This window comes from Molossus molossus, unplaced genomic scaffold, assembly GCF_014108415.1.
Source record: "Molossus molossus isolate mMolMol1 unplaced genomic scaffold, mMolMol1.p scaffold_m16_p_16, whole genome shotgun sequence".
Taxonomy (NCBI): domain Eukaryota; kingdom Metazoa; phylum Chordata; class Mammalia; order Chiroptera; family Molossidae; genus Molossus; species Molossus molossus.
The window spans coordinates 34,466,578-34,481,108 of record NW_023425351.1 but is presented as its reverse complement, the minus strand read 5'-3'; the positions used below and the strand labels follow the sequence as shown (position 1 = coordinate 34,481,108).

General features: G+C 47.6%; 1 protein-coding gene across 1 annotated transcript in view; it reads left to right on the top strand.

Moving 5' to 3' along the window:
• Window positions 1-762: 762 nt before the first annotated feature.
• The window catches only part of ZNF704 (zinc finger protein 704), a 128,225-nt gene continuing 114,456 nt past the window's right edge, over window positions 763-14,531 (top strand). The window contains exon 1 of the mRNA XM_036264160.1: window positions 763-1,185. Coding sequence (XP_036120053.1) covers window positions 763-1,185 — 423 coding nt within the window. The remainder of the gene's footprint in view (window positions 1,186-14,531) is intronic.

Sequence of the window (14,531 nt, the reverse complement as noted above, 5' to 3'; positions counted from 1 at the left end):
AGCAACAGGGCTGTAACCATGCACTCCGGTAAGAATGCAGAAAGCAAAGCTGCAAGTCAGCTTCACAGGGCCCTCCAGGCGGGGCCCAGGGGGTGCCCTCAGAGACTGACAGGTGGGCAGGCAACGCCAAGGAGGTGTTTCAAGAACCAGACGAGTCTGGTGACTCCTCTTAGGCACTGACCCCCCTACCTCGAATAGGGACACCTTCCCCGATGTCACAGAAGCTCAGGAGCGGTCACCGCGCACAGCAGAGACCATTCCAATGAACTCGTGGGGGCAAATCTCTTCCTTCAGAGTCTGACTTGGACCAGCGAAGTACGGGTCCTCAGTCCACAAGGAGTCTACAGCTCCGGGCGGGGACGGCGCCCGCGCCGGCCCGGCCGCTCGGAAGGCCCGGATCTGGAGGCCGCGGGTCGGGACGGAGTCCAGTCCGGGTTTTGCCGGCTCGGGGGCCCAGGGCTGCGAGGCGGGCGGCGGGCGGGCGCGGTGGCAGCGGCGCCCACAGCTCGCGCCCGGGCGGCCGCTGTAGGCCCGAGAGGCGCGGGCCCGGCCGCCGGCCGCATGGGGCGCAGCACGGCCCGCGGCTCCGGGGCGGTGGCGGCGGTGTTGGAGGCGGCAGCGCGCGGTTCGCTCACACCCACCCCCTTCCCGCGATAGCCCCGCCGCAGCCCCGCAGCCCGGCCCGGCGTGCACCCCAGCGGCCGCGGGAGGAGCCGCAGCAGCGGGAGCGGAGCAGAGGGGAGGGACAGCTGGGCGGCAGGCATGCAGGCGCGCCGCCTGGCCAAGCGCTCCAGCCTGGGCGGCCGCCGCGGGGGCCCCGCGCTGCACCCGCCGGGCCCGGCGCCCGAGAACGGGAGGCCGCCGCTGCCCCCGCCGCCTCCCCGGAGCGCGGGGACCGGGCCCCCTCGGGCCGCCGGGGCCGCCGCGTCGCCCGTGCTGCTGCTGCTCGGCGAGGAGGACGAGGACGAGGAGGGCGCGAGCCGGCGGCGGCGGGGGCTCGGGCGGGTGCCAGAGAAGCCCCGAGGGGGCGCGGAGGAGGACGATGACGACGACGAGGAAGACGACGAGGAGGGGGTCATCGAGGTGGTGGACGGCGACGACGACGAGGAGGACGGCGAGGAGCGCTTTCTGCCCCTCGGCCCTGGCCGCGCGGTGCCCAGGGGCTCGGCCCGGGGCGCGTTGAAGGTGCGTGCGGGCCGCGGGACTGGAGGGCCAGGGAGGGGACATGCTGGGGAGGGGACTGGGGCTGGAGAGGGTCAGGCCGAGGAGGGGACAGGGGCCGGAGGGGACGGCCCGTGGAGGGGCGGGCGGGGGGGCCGGAAGGGACGGCCCATGGAGGGGACAGGGGGCCGGGAGGGGTGTGTCAGCGCGCGGGCAGCGCGGGGGCCGGTTTCGCTCAGCCTGGCCCTGGCTCTTTTGCGCGCGGCCGCTGCCCCTTCCTCCAAACTGGGTCTCCAGAGGGTTCAGGAAAAGACCACTTGTCCCTGTGAGGTCGGAAACTTGGAGCTGGGACAAGGTAGGCGCGGGTTTGCGCCCGGTGGGGACAGGCGAGGCAGGAGGGGTGAGATATTTATTATTCTTCCCAAGGAAGCAGGACTGTCCCCCTTGTCCTGGATTTGAGGGCTAGTCTGGCTCATTGCTACCAGCAGGCAGCTTGTCTTGTCCATCTCAGCCCATCTCCATCCAAGAACAATTGTTGCCGAGTTTCCATCGCAGGCACTGGGAGGGAACCGGTGAGCCCGGTGCAGCCACAGCCAAGCCTGCGGTTTCTGCATGCATTTTGCTGGCAGCGTTGGCAGTGCCCCTGCCCTCCCCTGTTTAAAGTCGACATTGTTTAACATTTTTGGCTGCTTTCCGTCCTCAAATTTGCAAATGAGCAAAAAGGAGGAGGAAATGGGGGGGAGGGGATTGGAGGTGGGGTGGATTTGGCGTTGAAAATTAATGTGAGTTTGTGCGGGGGATTCCAGCGAAGTCCTTGCGCACTGAAGCACTGAGATCCTTTGGTTTGTGTACCTTCAGGAGATAAGGGGTTTATTATTACACAACTGACTGGCTGGGCTTCCAGGCATGCGATTGGCCAAGGCAAACCACGCTGAGGTTCATGCACAGTGTGTGTTGCTAAGAAGTTTTGAGGGCAGCAAGTGGTACGAAGGGAGGGAGTGCTTTTTCTCGACAGTGGATCTTAAAGTCAACTGCATAACTGCTTACTGGAGTTCTCAGAATATATTGGTATATCGGAAAGGAAAAATATATATAAACAAGTGAGTTTAATAGATAGAGGCTATTAAAAAATTTTTTTTTTGCAGGGGCTTGCATAAAAGCTCCTCGAAGCATGAAATTGTAGTTTCAAAGAAACATTAAACATCAGCATTTAAAACAGCCCCAGCATAGGCACAGCCACAGATTTCTTTCCTAGACCACCCTGGACGCGTGTGCTCTGGGAGTAAGAAGTTTCAGCAAATAATCATTTGGGAAGAGAGTTTTTTGACAGTTGCTTGTTGGAATCCAGACCATGACCACACTCATTACCGCGGCCTGTTGAGAAGCCTGCATTGGATGGCTATAGGACATGGCCGGGTTTGGAATGAAGTCACGTGGCATCGGTGACATTGAGGAGCAGGAGTAGTGAATCTTCAGCATTTTTGCCCAGAAACACTGAAAATAGGCCTGGTGGTTTGAACAGTGCTTGCACAATTTGTGATAGGAAAAATTTATTATAACTTATGCTCTGTGACTCAAGCAAATCCACTGTAGGGGGAAAATAATCAAAGCTATAAAAACAGAAAAACTAGGGTGTGGTGATTTACATTTATCAAAAAGATTTTTCACATCTCCTAACAAACTTCTGTGACATTCTATCAAAGTGGGTTTCATTTTATAAAGTTTTGGTTTGCCCACAGCTTCTCAGAAGTGTGTATATTGAGTAGTTTGAGGCATGTATAATTTATATAAGTTTTTCTGCTTTTCAGCCATCTTGACATTGCATCTGAAGAGATTTTCTAGTGAAACATAACAAGCCATTTTCTTATAAATGCACATAACAATGTCAACATCATATAAATGTATATGTACAGGGGTGAGCAAAAATAGGTTTGCAGTTGTTCGTATGGAAAGAGACATGCAGGTTATAACTATTACAGTGGCTTTATTAACTCTGTTTTGCATACTCACAATTGTAAACCTACTTTTCCCCACCCCTATATATCTATCTGTTGATAGATAGATATACATACTTATGCATTCGTTTATTCAAATATTTATTGAGCACCTACGATGTGCCAGGTGCTATTCTAGAACACCTTCTATTCCAGCAAGCACCTTCATAAACTCACTTCTGGTGAGAGGAGTCATAGCCACAACTAAACAAACAGATGAACAAGCCTGGGTGCTTGAGAGTGTAATACACAGTGAGAGGGGGATAGTGGTATCTCAGAGCCTAGGAGAAAGAGGAGAACACCGTTATGGGGAAGACCTCCCCGAGGAAGGGATGTTTGATCTGAGATCCTAGCCATGCAGCCTGAGAAGATATTTCCAGAAAGAAGGAATAACAGTAGCCAGTCTTGATGTGGGAAGGAAGGAAGGTGAGTGTGGTGGGACTTGGCAGGTCAGAGATCTGCCAGGGAGGCAGGTCGGGACAGTGACATGGAGTCCGGCGGAACTTTTGAAAGAGTGTGAAGACTTTGGAAAGTTTTAAGCAATAAAGGTATACAAGATGCCTTGTGTTTTGAAAAGGCCATGCTGCGTAGAGTACAGTGGACAGCAGGGAGAAGCAGAGACCAGCCCAGTGGCTTGGAGTCCACGAGAGAGGTGAGGGCAGTGTGCTCCAGGTCAGCAAGGAGTTAGGGAGGAGTGGACAGAGTCAGGGTCTTTTCAGAACTTGCTGGTGTGAGGGGGTGCAGGGAGGAAAGAGAAGCCAGGGTGAGGCCCGAGGTGAAGGTTGGTTAGATGTGCTAATTGCTTTGATTGGTAAAAATGGGAGAACAACAGATTTTGGGGAGGGGAAAGTGTCGTGTTTTGGACATGTTAATGTCTGAGGTGACGGTTAGACATCTGAGTGGAAGCTACAATTAGGCAACTGGCTGCAGGATCAGGAGCAGAACAGAGAGGTCAGAGCTGGAGAGAAATATGTGGGTGTCACCAGCATGTTGATGTCATAAGAAGTTAACTAGCGAGGGGACAAGGTAGGCCAAGAGAGAAGAGCCTGGGCTAGACCCTGCGGCTCAGCACTGCTCGGGAAGCAGGTTTGGGTGCAGGAGGAGAAGGTAGCAACCATGAACAATGGAAAACTGGGAAATGTGAAGGCCAGTCAGCCAAGAGAAGAAATAGTTCTGAAAATGGGGTGCACTGAATGGCACTGAATACTGCTGGGGCATTGAATAAGATAGGAGAGAGGCATGTTCATTCAGATTCAACAATGTGGAACTTGTTGGTGTCCTTGACAAAAGAATGTGAAGTCAGTGATGTGGCTAGTGTGGGCTGAGCAGTGATTGGAGCTGAGGACACGTATGGAAATCTCTTTTGCAAGTTTTTCTGGAAAGGAGAGCAGAGAGAAGTGGAGCATCTGGAGGGCATGTGGTCTAGGTATTATTTTGATAGGATACAGTAGATTCTAGTGCATGATGGGAATATCTGGTCGAGGGCAAACGTATTCCTTTTCTATTGTGGTGTAACACAGTACCACAGACTTTTTACTTACAACAGGCTCGGCTTCCCTGGGTCTATGCTAAGGTTCACAGGCTGCAGCCCAGGTGTTGGGTGAGCTGAGTTCTCAGCAGCTCACTCAGGTCGTCAGCAGAGTTGACTCCCTTGCATCTGTAGTTCTTAGGGTCCCAGCTGCCTTGGAGACTGCCTTCAGTTGTCCTGTGGGCTTCCAAAACACAGCCTCTTACTTCATCAGGCCAGCAAGCAAGATCCTATCACTTGTCTGCTAGTGAGCTGGAGTCTCATGTAATGCACTGTAGTCACAGGAGCAGTAAAACTATCATCTTTGCTGTTGGTTAAAAGTGAGTCCTGAGTTCCACCCACTCTTAGGGGGAGGGGATACCCAAGGCCATGAATACCAGGAGTCAAGGATCATTGGGGGTCACCTTAGGGAGGAACCAAAGATACAGAGAGAGGAGGGATAATTTCAGGATGACAGTCATTGCAAAGACATAGGGAAGGGGATGTGGACCCCAAGGAGAGGGGTTGGCCTTTGATGGAAGCAAGAGCCCCTTGCTCATTGAATTTGAGAGAAGGTGGAGACAGTGAGCCCAGGTATGGATAGTTATATATCATATGATGGTCAGATGGAGTGGAGCTGGTCCAATGGCCTCTGTTTCCCCCATGCAGCAGGAGCGAAGGTCGTCGTTGAGGGTGAAGGAGATCTGAAGTAGAGCCAAAGGCACGACATAGTGTGTGGGGGTGACAGTGGCGAGCAGACAAACTAGAGAGATAAACAGAGTTGCCAGACTGTATCAAGGACCCATCTGGTGTTTGTGGTTCCGGGTATGTGATTTTCCCAACTTCCTTCCACTGGCCCATGCATGCAGTAATAATAATAAAGAGAATCCTAGTGAACAGTTACTGAGAGTCTGCTATGGTCAGTTCAAGTCTAAGTGTATAGTTTCATTTAAACTTGATTACATACCCATGAGTCATCTGGCATCATTATCCTCATCCTTATTTTACAGAAGCGACAAGCAGGTCACTTAAAGATACACGAGTGTTGAGTGGCGGAGCAGGGGTTGAGTCCTGGGAAGCCTAGTTCTAGAGCTCACACTTATGCCTGACACTCCACTGTCTCTTGTACACAAAGCAGACAGCTGGGTTCAGCAGAAATGGGGGTTAGCAGTTAGAAAAGGTGTGTGAGCAGTGGAAAGAAAGAGGAACATATTGAAGGAGGTGGTCCAGCTGTGACTATAACAATAGACATTGGAATCTAAGAAAAGCGAGGACAGGATGGGGTAAGGGATGGTGACAAAGTCATGGATCAGTGAATCAGAGAAAACAAAGGAGTCAAGCAATAAAAGCCATAAAAGAGTGGATATGAAATGCAGGACAGTTTGGGTTCCAAGGTAACGTTATTGCAAATGAATGTTTGCTGATAACTTATGAGGCAGGATCTGTACTAAGTGGCTGAGTACATGAAGTAGGATCGCATGGGACGGCATGACTTGGGAATCTATATGGCCCATTCTCCAGCAGAGGAAACTGACCGTGTGGCCACTGGCAGCGTGGGTCACGTCTACAGCTGGTGTTTTAGTCACTGGACTGGGATCCCTGGACTCCCCCTGTGTTCATTCGGGATTGCTAAGGAAACAGAGGAATAAGTTATAGTAAGTATCTGAGAGGTATTGCCTGAAAACTCTAATGGACACTAATATAGTCATGAAATGAGACAACAGGAGAAACATTGTATTGTGTGATTTTCAGTTTCTGAAAAAAGAAAGCTTACACATTTATCTTCACTGGTAAGATTCGTCCCCCTACCCGCCAAAGGAAAAAAACGAAGTAACCTCTGAGGCCCTTGTGTAAGAAGAAATACTAAGTAGCAGAGTAAACAGTATCTTCACCCAGAGTTTAATGAAAAAAAAAAAAACACGGTCCAAGGACATTGTCAAGCGGAGGAAGGAGTCTATGACACGTTGTTACTTAGCGAAGGCCAAGCAGTAGGGGGCTGAGATAATAAGGCCCAGGACTGCGCTCTGTGATGCTGTGGATTAGTCCAGGGATCAGAACCGGAGAATCTGAAAGGACTGACAATTTACTGGGATAATAAGTTTAGGAAAAACCTGGACATGAAAGACGCTCAGTGTTCTGTCAAGGTTTCCTCTAGCGGAAAACTGGGAAGAAAGACTTTTAAATGAGATACTAGATGTCAAAGTTCTCACTTTCAATGCTCAGTAAATATTAATGGGATGGAGTCCGCATCCTGTGCGCCTGCTCTTGGGAGATGGCTAACGCAGCTATTAGACTATCTCTTGAATATCAGATGACTGCAAGGAGCCCTTGGCAGGGACCCTGCAGCAAACACTGAATTCCAATTTGCTAACAAGCATGTGTCTTGCAAATGGTCTGTGTTGGCTGCAGAGAAAGGCGTGTGCTTAAGATACCAGACAAAGTTGTCATTCACTGCCGAAGTTGGAAGGGAAACAGAGATTATCTAGCAACCCAATACCCTCATTTGAGACACTGAAGGTGAAATGCCTTGTCCAACTGGGGCTAGCGCCAAGGCAGGTGGGGCCAAGGTTGTGCCCTGGTCTTCCAGCCCTAAGTTAGCCCTCTCCTCGCTGGGTTTGCTCCCTGGGTCCAGAATGATCTGCACTTCACTTCCTTTGATTTGTGGAAAGAAAACTCACAATGTTCTCAAGTGATCTATCACTCACTGCTTATCAAATTATATTTTTGGAAAGTTCTTCCTTCATAAAGTACCTCAGGTAGAGGCGGCTCACCTGTGTCTGCAGCCAGATGGGTGGGAGCCTTCTGCCCTGACCAGTCCCCCACTTTGTGCAGTTCCCATGGGATGTGTGTATTCAGAGGATGACCTCATGGAAAAAGGGCTCCATCCCTTTGTGAATGGAGTGCCCAGAGTCCCTGGCCTGGTGCTCCTGGTGAACTGGCGAGTAGACATGATGTATACTAGCCCTTAACTAGGGCCGCCCCTCCTTCACCTGTATTTTACTACCAGTAGACTGTGGAGTATTCCATCACACAAGCAGTAGAAACAAGAGGAGAGAAAGTGAGAAATCAAGCCCTCCCCTGAACCTGCTTCCCGCCTCTTAGTGAGATGGAACCTAAGAGAGCTGCAGGCTTGTGTGTGCTTAACGGCTTCAACTGCCCCAGCCTCCTCCTTATCAAACCTGAGGCAGTCAGATTGCTGTGTCCTCTACCTCAAGAGAGGCTGGGGTGGGGGAGCCTCCCCACCACCACCACCACGCTGTGAGGTATCAGAACTTCTGATCTGCATGGAACAACCAGCCTGGTCACTGCGACTTCACATAGTGTCTAAAGTCAAGAAAACTTGACCTTCTCCCTGCCCTGTGCCATCTCATGAAATATTTTGGGATACGTGGAGACCCTCACAACCAACCTTCTGGCCGGGCCAAATCCAAGTCACTGACATCAGGGTGATTTTTCTTGGGGTTTGCTGTGTATGTTTCTGTCTGTCCCCTCAGTAGATGTGTATGGTGGGCCCTGCCTGCCATGTTCCTGAGACACGCAGGGGAGGAGCAGTGATGAGGCCGACCTCCCCTGGCAGGGCCACAGCCTGACAAATTCCTGCCAAGTTGTCTAGAAAGAGGTTCAGAGTCCCCTTTCTCTTTATCCCTGAGGTCAAGGTTACCTCTGCCGAGAGACCTTACTTGGCTCCCACAATCTGGGGAACTGGGATATGTACCCTAAACAGTTGTAACCAAACAACCTGTATGAAGAAGATGTGTGGTTTGGCCAGGAGGTAGTTCCTGCATGGCTGGTCCAGGACGAGTTTAGATCACCGAAACTAACAGTTGCTCTCATTGACTGATGAGAGGGGATGTAATACAACACCGAGGTTGTCGAGGAGAATGATCAGATTCTAACCCTTGTTGAAGATACTGTTTTGGAAACTCTAGTGTTACAGGTTGTATATGGGACAAACAGGCTCAGCTCCAGGGGCCTGTTTGAAGGGGAGACGGTCCTTCTGGGTAAGAACTTTGCAGTAACAAGCAGGAGGGTATCATTCATTGTGCAGGCCACTGGGGAACCTGGAGGTGCCAGGAGCCACAAAGGCCCCCTCCTGACATTGCTCCACGGGGTGACTCGCAGCGCCTCGTCCCCAAGCTGCACCATGACACAGGCCCTTTCCCCGACATCCCGCTAACTGGGCATAGTCAGTCAGAATGAGTGAATGTCACTAAATTCAATCCAGTTTTTAAAAGGCTATGTGCCTTGAAATATCATGTGAAAAACCTGCAGGCAGGATCATTTCAGTTCATTAAGATGACCTTCATTGTGGGCTCATTAGCGGGACGGAGAGAACAGGCTTCAGTCCCAGCAGGTGGCCCCTCTGGCTCCCCCAGCCCGCTGGTACCTCTGCACAGATAAGAAATGATGTCACACAGGCTCTGGGCTCCAGTGCTGGCCTCTGCACTTGCTAGTTTTAGGGCCTTATCAAGTTCCTTACCATTTCCAGGCTTCAGTGTCATCAAAGACAATTGGGATAGCATTGTCTTGTCATAGCCTATTGTAACTGATACGGCCCAAGACCTCCTGAAACTAGACACAGTTGGCAATTTATTTCCTTTATGGCTTCAGAAAGGAAGCTTTTGTGGAATTTTGTTTGAGGATCCAAAATCGCACTGTAGTTTTTTTTTTATCCTCACCCGAGGACACTTTTTCACTTTTTTTGTTCAGATAGAGTGGGAAGGAGAGAGGGGAAGAGAAAGAGAGAGAGAAACATCGATATGAAAGGGACACATTGAGTGACCGCCACCCACACGACCCAACCAGGGCCAGGGACAAACTGCAACTGCTCCTAGCGGGAACCAAACCTGGGTCCCTCTGGACTGCAGGTCGATACTCTAACTGCTGAGCCAAACTGGCCAGGGCTTCCCACAGTAATCTAGACTGTTCCATCCTCCTCCTCAGTGCAGGCTAGCAAGGCAGTTCAGAGAGCTGCTTCCCGAAGTGACTTGGCTGGTCTGAACTCCATGGGGTGCCATCGTGTGTGGTGATTGACCTCCCCTTTCAGCTCAGGAGGCTGCGAGTCACTTACCCATTTGTTTGAAGAGGACAGACACCTCCTAACTCTTAGGTTCTCCAGGCTGTTCAGATCTGCGCCTCTTATCATGGAGAAAACCTGGCTGCCATCCAGACAGGCAGGGACAGGCTGACCACACACTGATGTGTGTCTCTAAAAGCTGCCGTGGTGGCACAGTGATGTCACCTTCCAGCTCTGAGATGGAGGTGAGGGTCTGCCCTTCCCCTCCTCCTCTGCTCTGGTGCAAGGACCTGCTGTCCTTTAGTTTGGAGAAGGAGTCATTCTTTGTTTTGAGGGTAGATGAGGATGCATAGCCCAAAGTCACTGTGCACTCTTGCACCTACTTGCTTTTACCACTGGGGAGACGTCCAGAGGGTGAGAGGAGGGATCTGTGGCTCAGCAGCTGGGGAATTCCAGCTAAGGGCAGAGGTACAGATTTTCAAAGTTAGCAAATATTTTTATATAGAACACTTGAAGAGTAGTACAACACCTATACACCTATAAAGAAGTCACTGATCGCCCTGGTCCAGTGGCTCGGTTGGTTGGAGCATTGTCCCATGTTTGATTCCTAGTCAGGGCACATACCTAGGTTGTGGGTTTGATTCCCAGTGGGGTTATGTACAGGAGGCAACCAATCAGTGTTTCACTCTCATATTGATGTTTTCATCTCTCTCTCTCTCTCTCTCTCTCTCTCTCTCTCTCTCTCAAATCAGTAAAAACATATCCTCAGGTGAGGATTTAGAAGAAAAGCAGTGACTGATCATAGATGCCGAGAGCTGGTGGCCTTTCTAAGGAGGTGAATATAGATTGTACTTACTATTGATTGGGCTGCGGAGGCTTTTTATTCCTAGAGCATCTTTCCCTTGGGATCCATTTTAGGAAATACTGGCTTATAATTATTTTTCTAAATGGGAAATCTGTGGATAAGTGGTGTATACTTGGGATAAATGATGAAAACTAGATTATTCAAGAAATACGTTGTCACACGCACAGAGAGGTTAAAATGCTGTTAGTAGGTCATGGAAGCTCTGAAATATTTTTCCCCATAAGCTGATAATTCTTCAATGTCAAGTTTCTTTTTTAAAAAGGAGTATTTCAGGCCCAGCTGGTGTGGCTCGGTTGGCTGAGTGTCGTCCCACACACCAAAAGGTCTCCAGTTTGGTTCCCAGTCAGGGCACATGCCCGGGTTCTGGGCCTAACCCCCAGGAAGGGGCATGCAGGAGGCAGCTGATGATATTTCTATCTTTCTCCCTCCCCCTCCCTCTCTCTCTAAAAAAAATCAGTAGAAATATATTTTTTTAAAGGAGTATTTCATGTGATGAAATTTTTACTTGTACATCTGTGAATACTATTCTCGTGTGTGAAGTTTTGAAACTGGTGGACAACACCTTTTCTTGGTAAATGGGGTCCATGGTGAGTCTCACGGTGGGGGGGGGGGTGAGAAGTGGAGGAGAACAGAATCGCATCATCCCAGGAGCAGAGAATTACAGGTGTTTATACCCAGGAAAGTGTATTCAATAATATATTTTGCACATTCTGAAAGCAAAAAGACTGAAAATGTTCGAATAGTCTGAATGAAAAGAGTATAAATTCACTGGTATACTAGGATGGTCACACTTTCTCTCAACAGCAGTGTGATTATTGCAAATAAAGGGGTGCAGCATTTGGGTCACTGAATGCCTTATATCAAGACTCTTTATTGGATATTCTGCAATGTCTATTTACTATTACACAACATATAATGCACTTTAATTTCATTTGACCCTCCTGGTAATCTTGGAAGGTAGATACTATTATCTCTATTTCATAGGTGTGGAAAATAAGCCTCAGAAGAATAAGGCAGTTTCTGTGGTGGTGGTGGTGGGGGATCTATATATATGAGGTAATTATATTCCAAATGACATAGATATTTGCCAAACATTTTAGAGAACATTTGGAACAACAGATTTAAAAAATAATTGGAATTGGTACCTAAGCAACAATGGGAATTTAAGGACAAATGGGCCTTATTTTTGAGTAAATTATAAATTAAAACAAAGTGAAATATAATTTTTATGGGTTGTCACAAATATTGTCATGTAGCTTGCACATGCTTTACAAGTCAGATGCAAGTATCTGCTGAAGACCATAGCTCACTAATTTCCATTAATTTGGGTGAGGACCCAAAGTTTAATTTAAAGAAGAATTTTTTTTTAAATATAAGCCTTTGAAAATATTTTCAATTAGCAGGTTCACATACTTGCAACACATAGCTAGTTTAACAAAATATTAGAAAAATAGTGGAAATATTACAGTAAGGACCTTAGAACTTATAAAAATAAATATGTAGAGTATCTGAAAGAAAAGTAGTCTTGTTTCATCAAATACTAGAAACAGTAAAAGTTATCTCAGAAAAGATGTACTGAACTCTATCATGTCTTGGAGTGGGGAAGAGATGGTCAGTAATAAGAGAGACACCACTCTGGAGGTCTCAGAGGACCCCAAGTAAGGTTTATGGAGAGGTAGCAGGGGCTGCTATTTGCTTTTCTTGTTACGTAAGTACTTGGTGGGTGTTTAAGAGATACATGCGTTTGTTTAGACAAGCTAGCACTGGAGGTTTAGCCAGTGTGATAAGGCAAGAAAAATAAATGAAAGACATAAAGTTTAGGAAAAAAAGAAAGTCAAGCTGTCTCTATTTGCAGATGATATGATCATTTACAGAGAAAACCCCAAGGAATCAATAAAACTAGTAGAACTGATCAGTGAACTTAGCACCGTCACAGTGTACAAGGTCAGTTTACAAACAAACAAACAAAAAACAATTGCAGGTACTTTTGGAAAATGAAATTTAAGCCCTGGCCGGTTTGGCTCAGCGGTTAGAGCATCGGCCTGCAGTCTGGAGAGACCCAGGTTCGGTCCCCGCTAAGGGCATGTACCTTGGTTGCAGTTTGTCCCCGACCCTGATTGGTCATGTGGGTGGCAGCCAGCCACTCGATGTGTCCCTTTCACGTCGATGTTTCTCTCTCTCTCTCTTCCTCTCCCTCCCACTCTATCTGTACAAAAAAAAATGGAAGGGTGTCCCCAGGTGAGGATAAAAAAAAGAAAAAAAGAAAATGAAATTTAAAAAATATTTACAAAGGTATTAAAACCTAAACACCCAGGGATACAATTAATGAAAATATGCAAAAGAGATGTGTGAAATCTATGACATGGATGAGAGTAATTAAGAACTAGATAAATGAATTGATAGACCATGTTCAGTTAGCAAACTCAGTACGGTTAAGATGTCAGTTCTTCACAAACTGGTGTAGATTCAACACCATCCCCATCAAAATGTCAGCAGGATTTTGTATGGATGTTTATGGGAATGCAAAATAAGTATAATAAAAAAAACTTGTGAAAAATAAGAACAAAATTGGAGGACTTTACTTGATTTGAGGGCTTACTTGAAGTGAGAATAATCCAGAAAGTTTGCTACAGGCTGCGCAGATAGATTCGTGCAGCACGATAGAGAGCCCCAAAATAAACCCACACAGAAATGGTCCAAGAAAGGCACCAGCATTGAGTGGAACCATTTTTTCAACTAACAGTCCTAGAAAGACATGGAAAGAGATGGTCAGCAACCATACACAAAAATTAATTCAAAATGAGTCATAGATACAAATGTAGCCAAAACTTTTATAAAGCTTTTTGAAGAAAATACAAGAGACATGGCTTTGTCACTCTAGGTAGGCAGAGAATTTTAAACAAGCACCAGAAAGCACTGGTTATAAAAGAAAAAAAAATTACACTTTATCAAAATTAAAGGTGTATGCCAATTAAGAACGTAAATTCCTAATTAAACAAATTCCCTCTGCTATCACTTTTATCTGGGAGTATCCAAACATTGCATTCATTTGGTGCCTATTCTGTGACAGCCAAGAACAGAAAGACGTGGTCCTCGTGGGGCATTCATTTTAGTGGGAGAAACAGTCAAAGGATATGAAATGCCAAATGCAAGGATTGTGTAGACATAGGACTCATATTACAGTTTTCATTTTAGAAATGTGGAAACCTGGCCAAGGTTAATAATCTGTTAAGTTGCCAAGCCAGTCTAAGCGCATGTTTGCCGACTGCTATCTGTAACCACCCCCACCGCCACCCAACATCTTTTTTTTTTTTTCTTTTCTGTTGTTCCCAGCAAAAGGAATGGTATTTTAAGCTTAAGCGTGGCAGCAAGGATCAAGTAGTGAATGCTGTTTGTGCTTTTAGTTTACTACGAAGAGAAATGAAATTGTAGATATTTAAAGAAATCCCATTTTAAAGTTGGTGTCTTTTAAAAGGCCTTGTTTTAAAATTAGTTTTTCAGGTTATGCTATCCGCACCACAGTTAGGCAAGTTTCTCTAACTAAGCTCGGCGGTGCCTGGAGTTGGAGAGCAGCACCCTGTTCAGACAGTCCCTCTGCTCTGCCAAGTATTTGTGGTGTGTCCCTTTTAAAACATTGGCAGTGGTGTTGGGAAGGTGCCGGGGAGGAGGGGTGCAGAAAAATAGGCAGACGACTTGGAGGGTGTCACTCAGGGGAGAAGACTTGCCTTTTTAAAGTAAATATATGATGGGAAGTGGATGCTTTTGTCTTTTTTTTTTTTTTTTTTTTTTTACCCTCGGTTTTGTGACAGCAAAACACTGATTGTGTCTTGTGTCCTTAGAGTCACTCCACATCCATACTCTTGTATTTCTTATCATCTCCTTGCCAGTCATTATTATTTCAGTTTAATTATGAGGCAGCCACGGCCAGAGGTTAAATAGCTATTTGAAGATGACTTAATGAATAACTCCGAATCCTTTCTTCCTGAT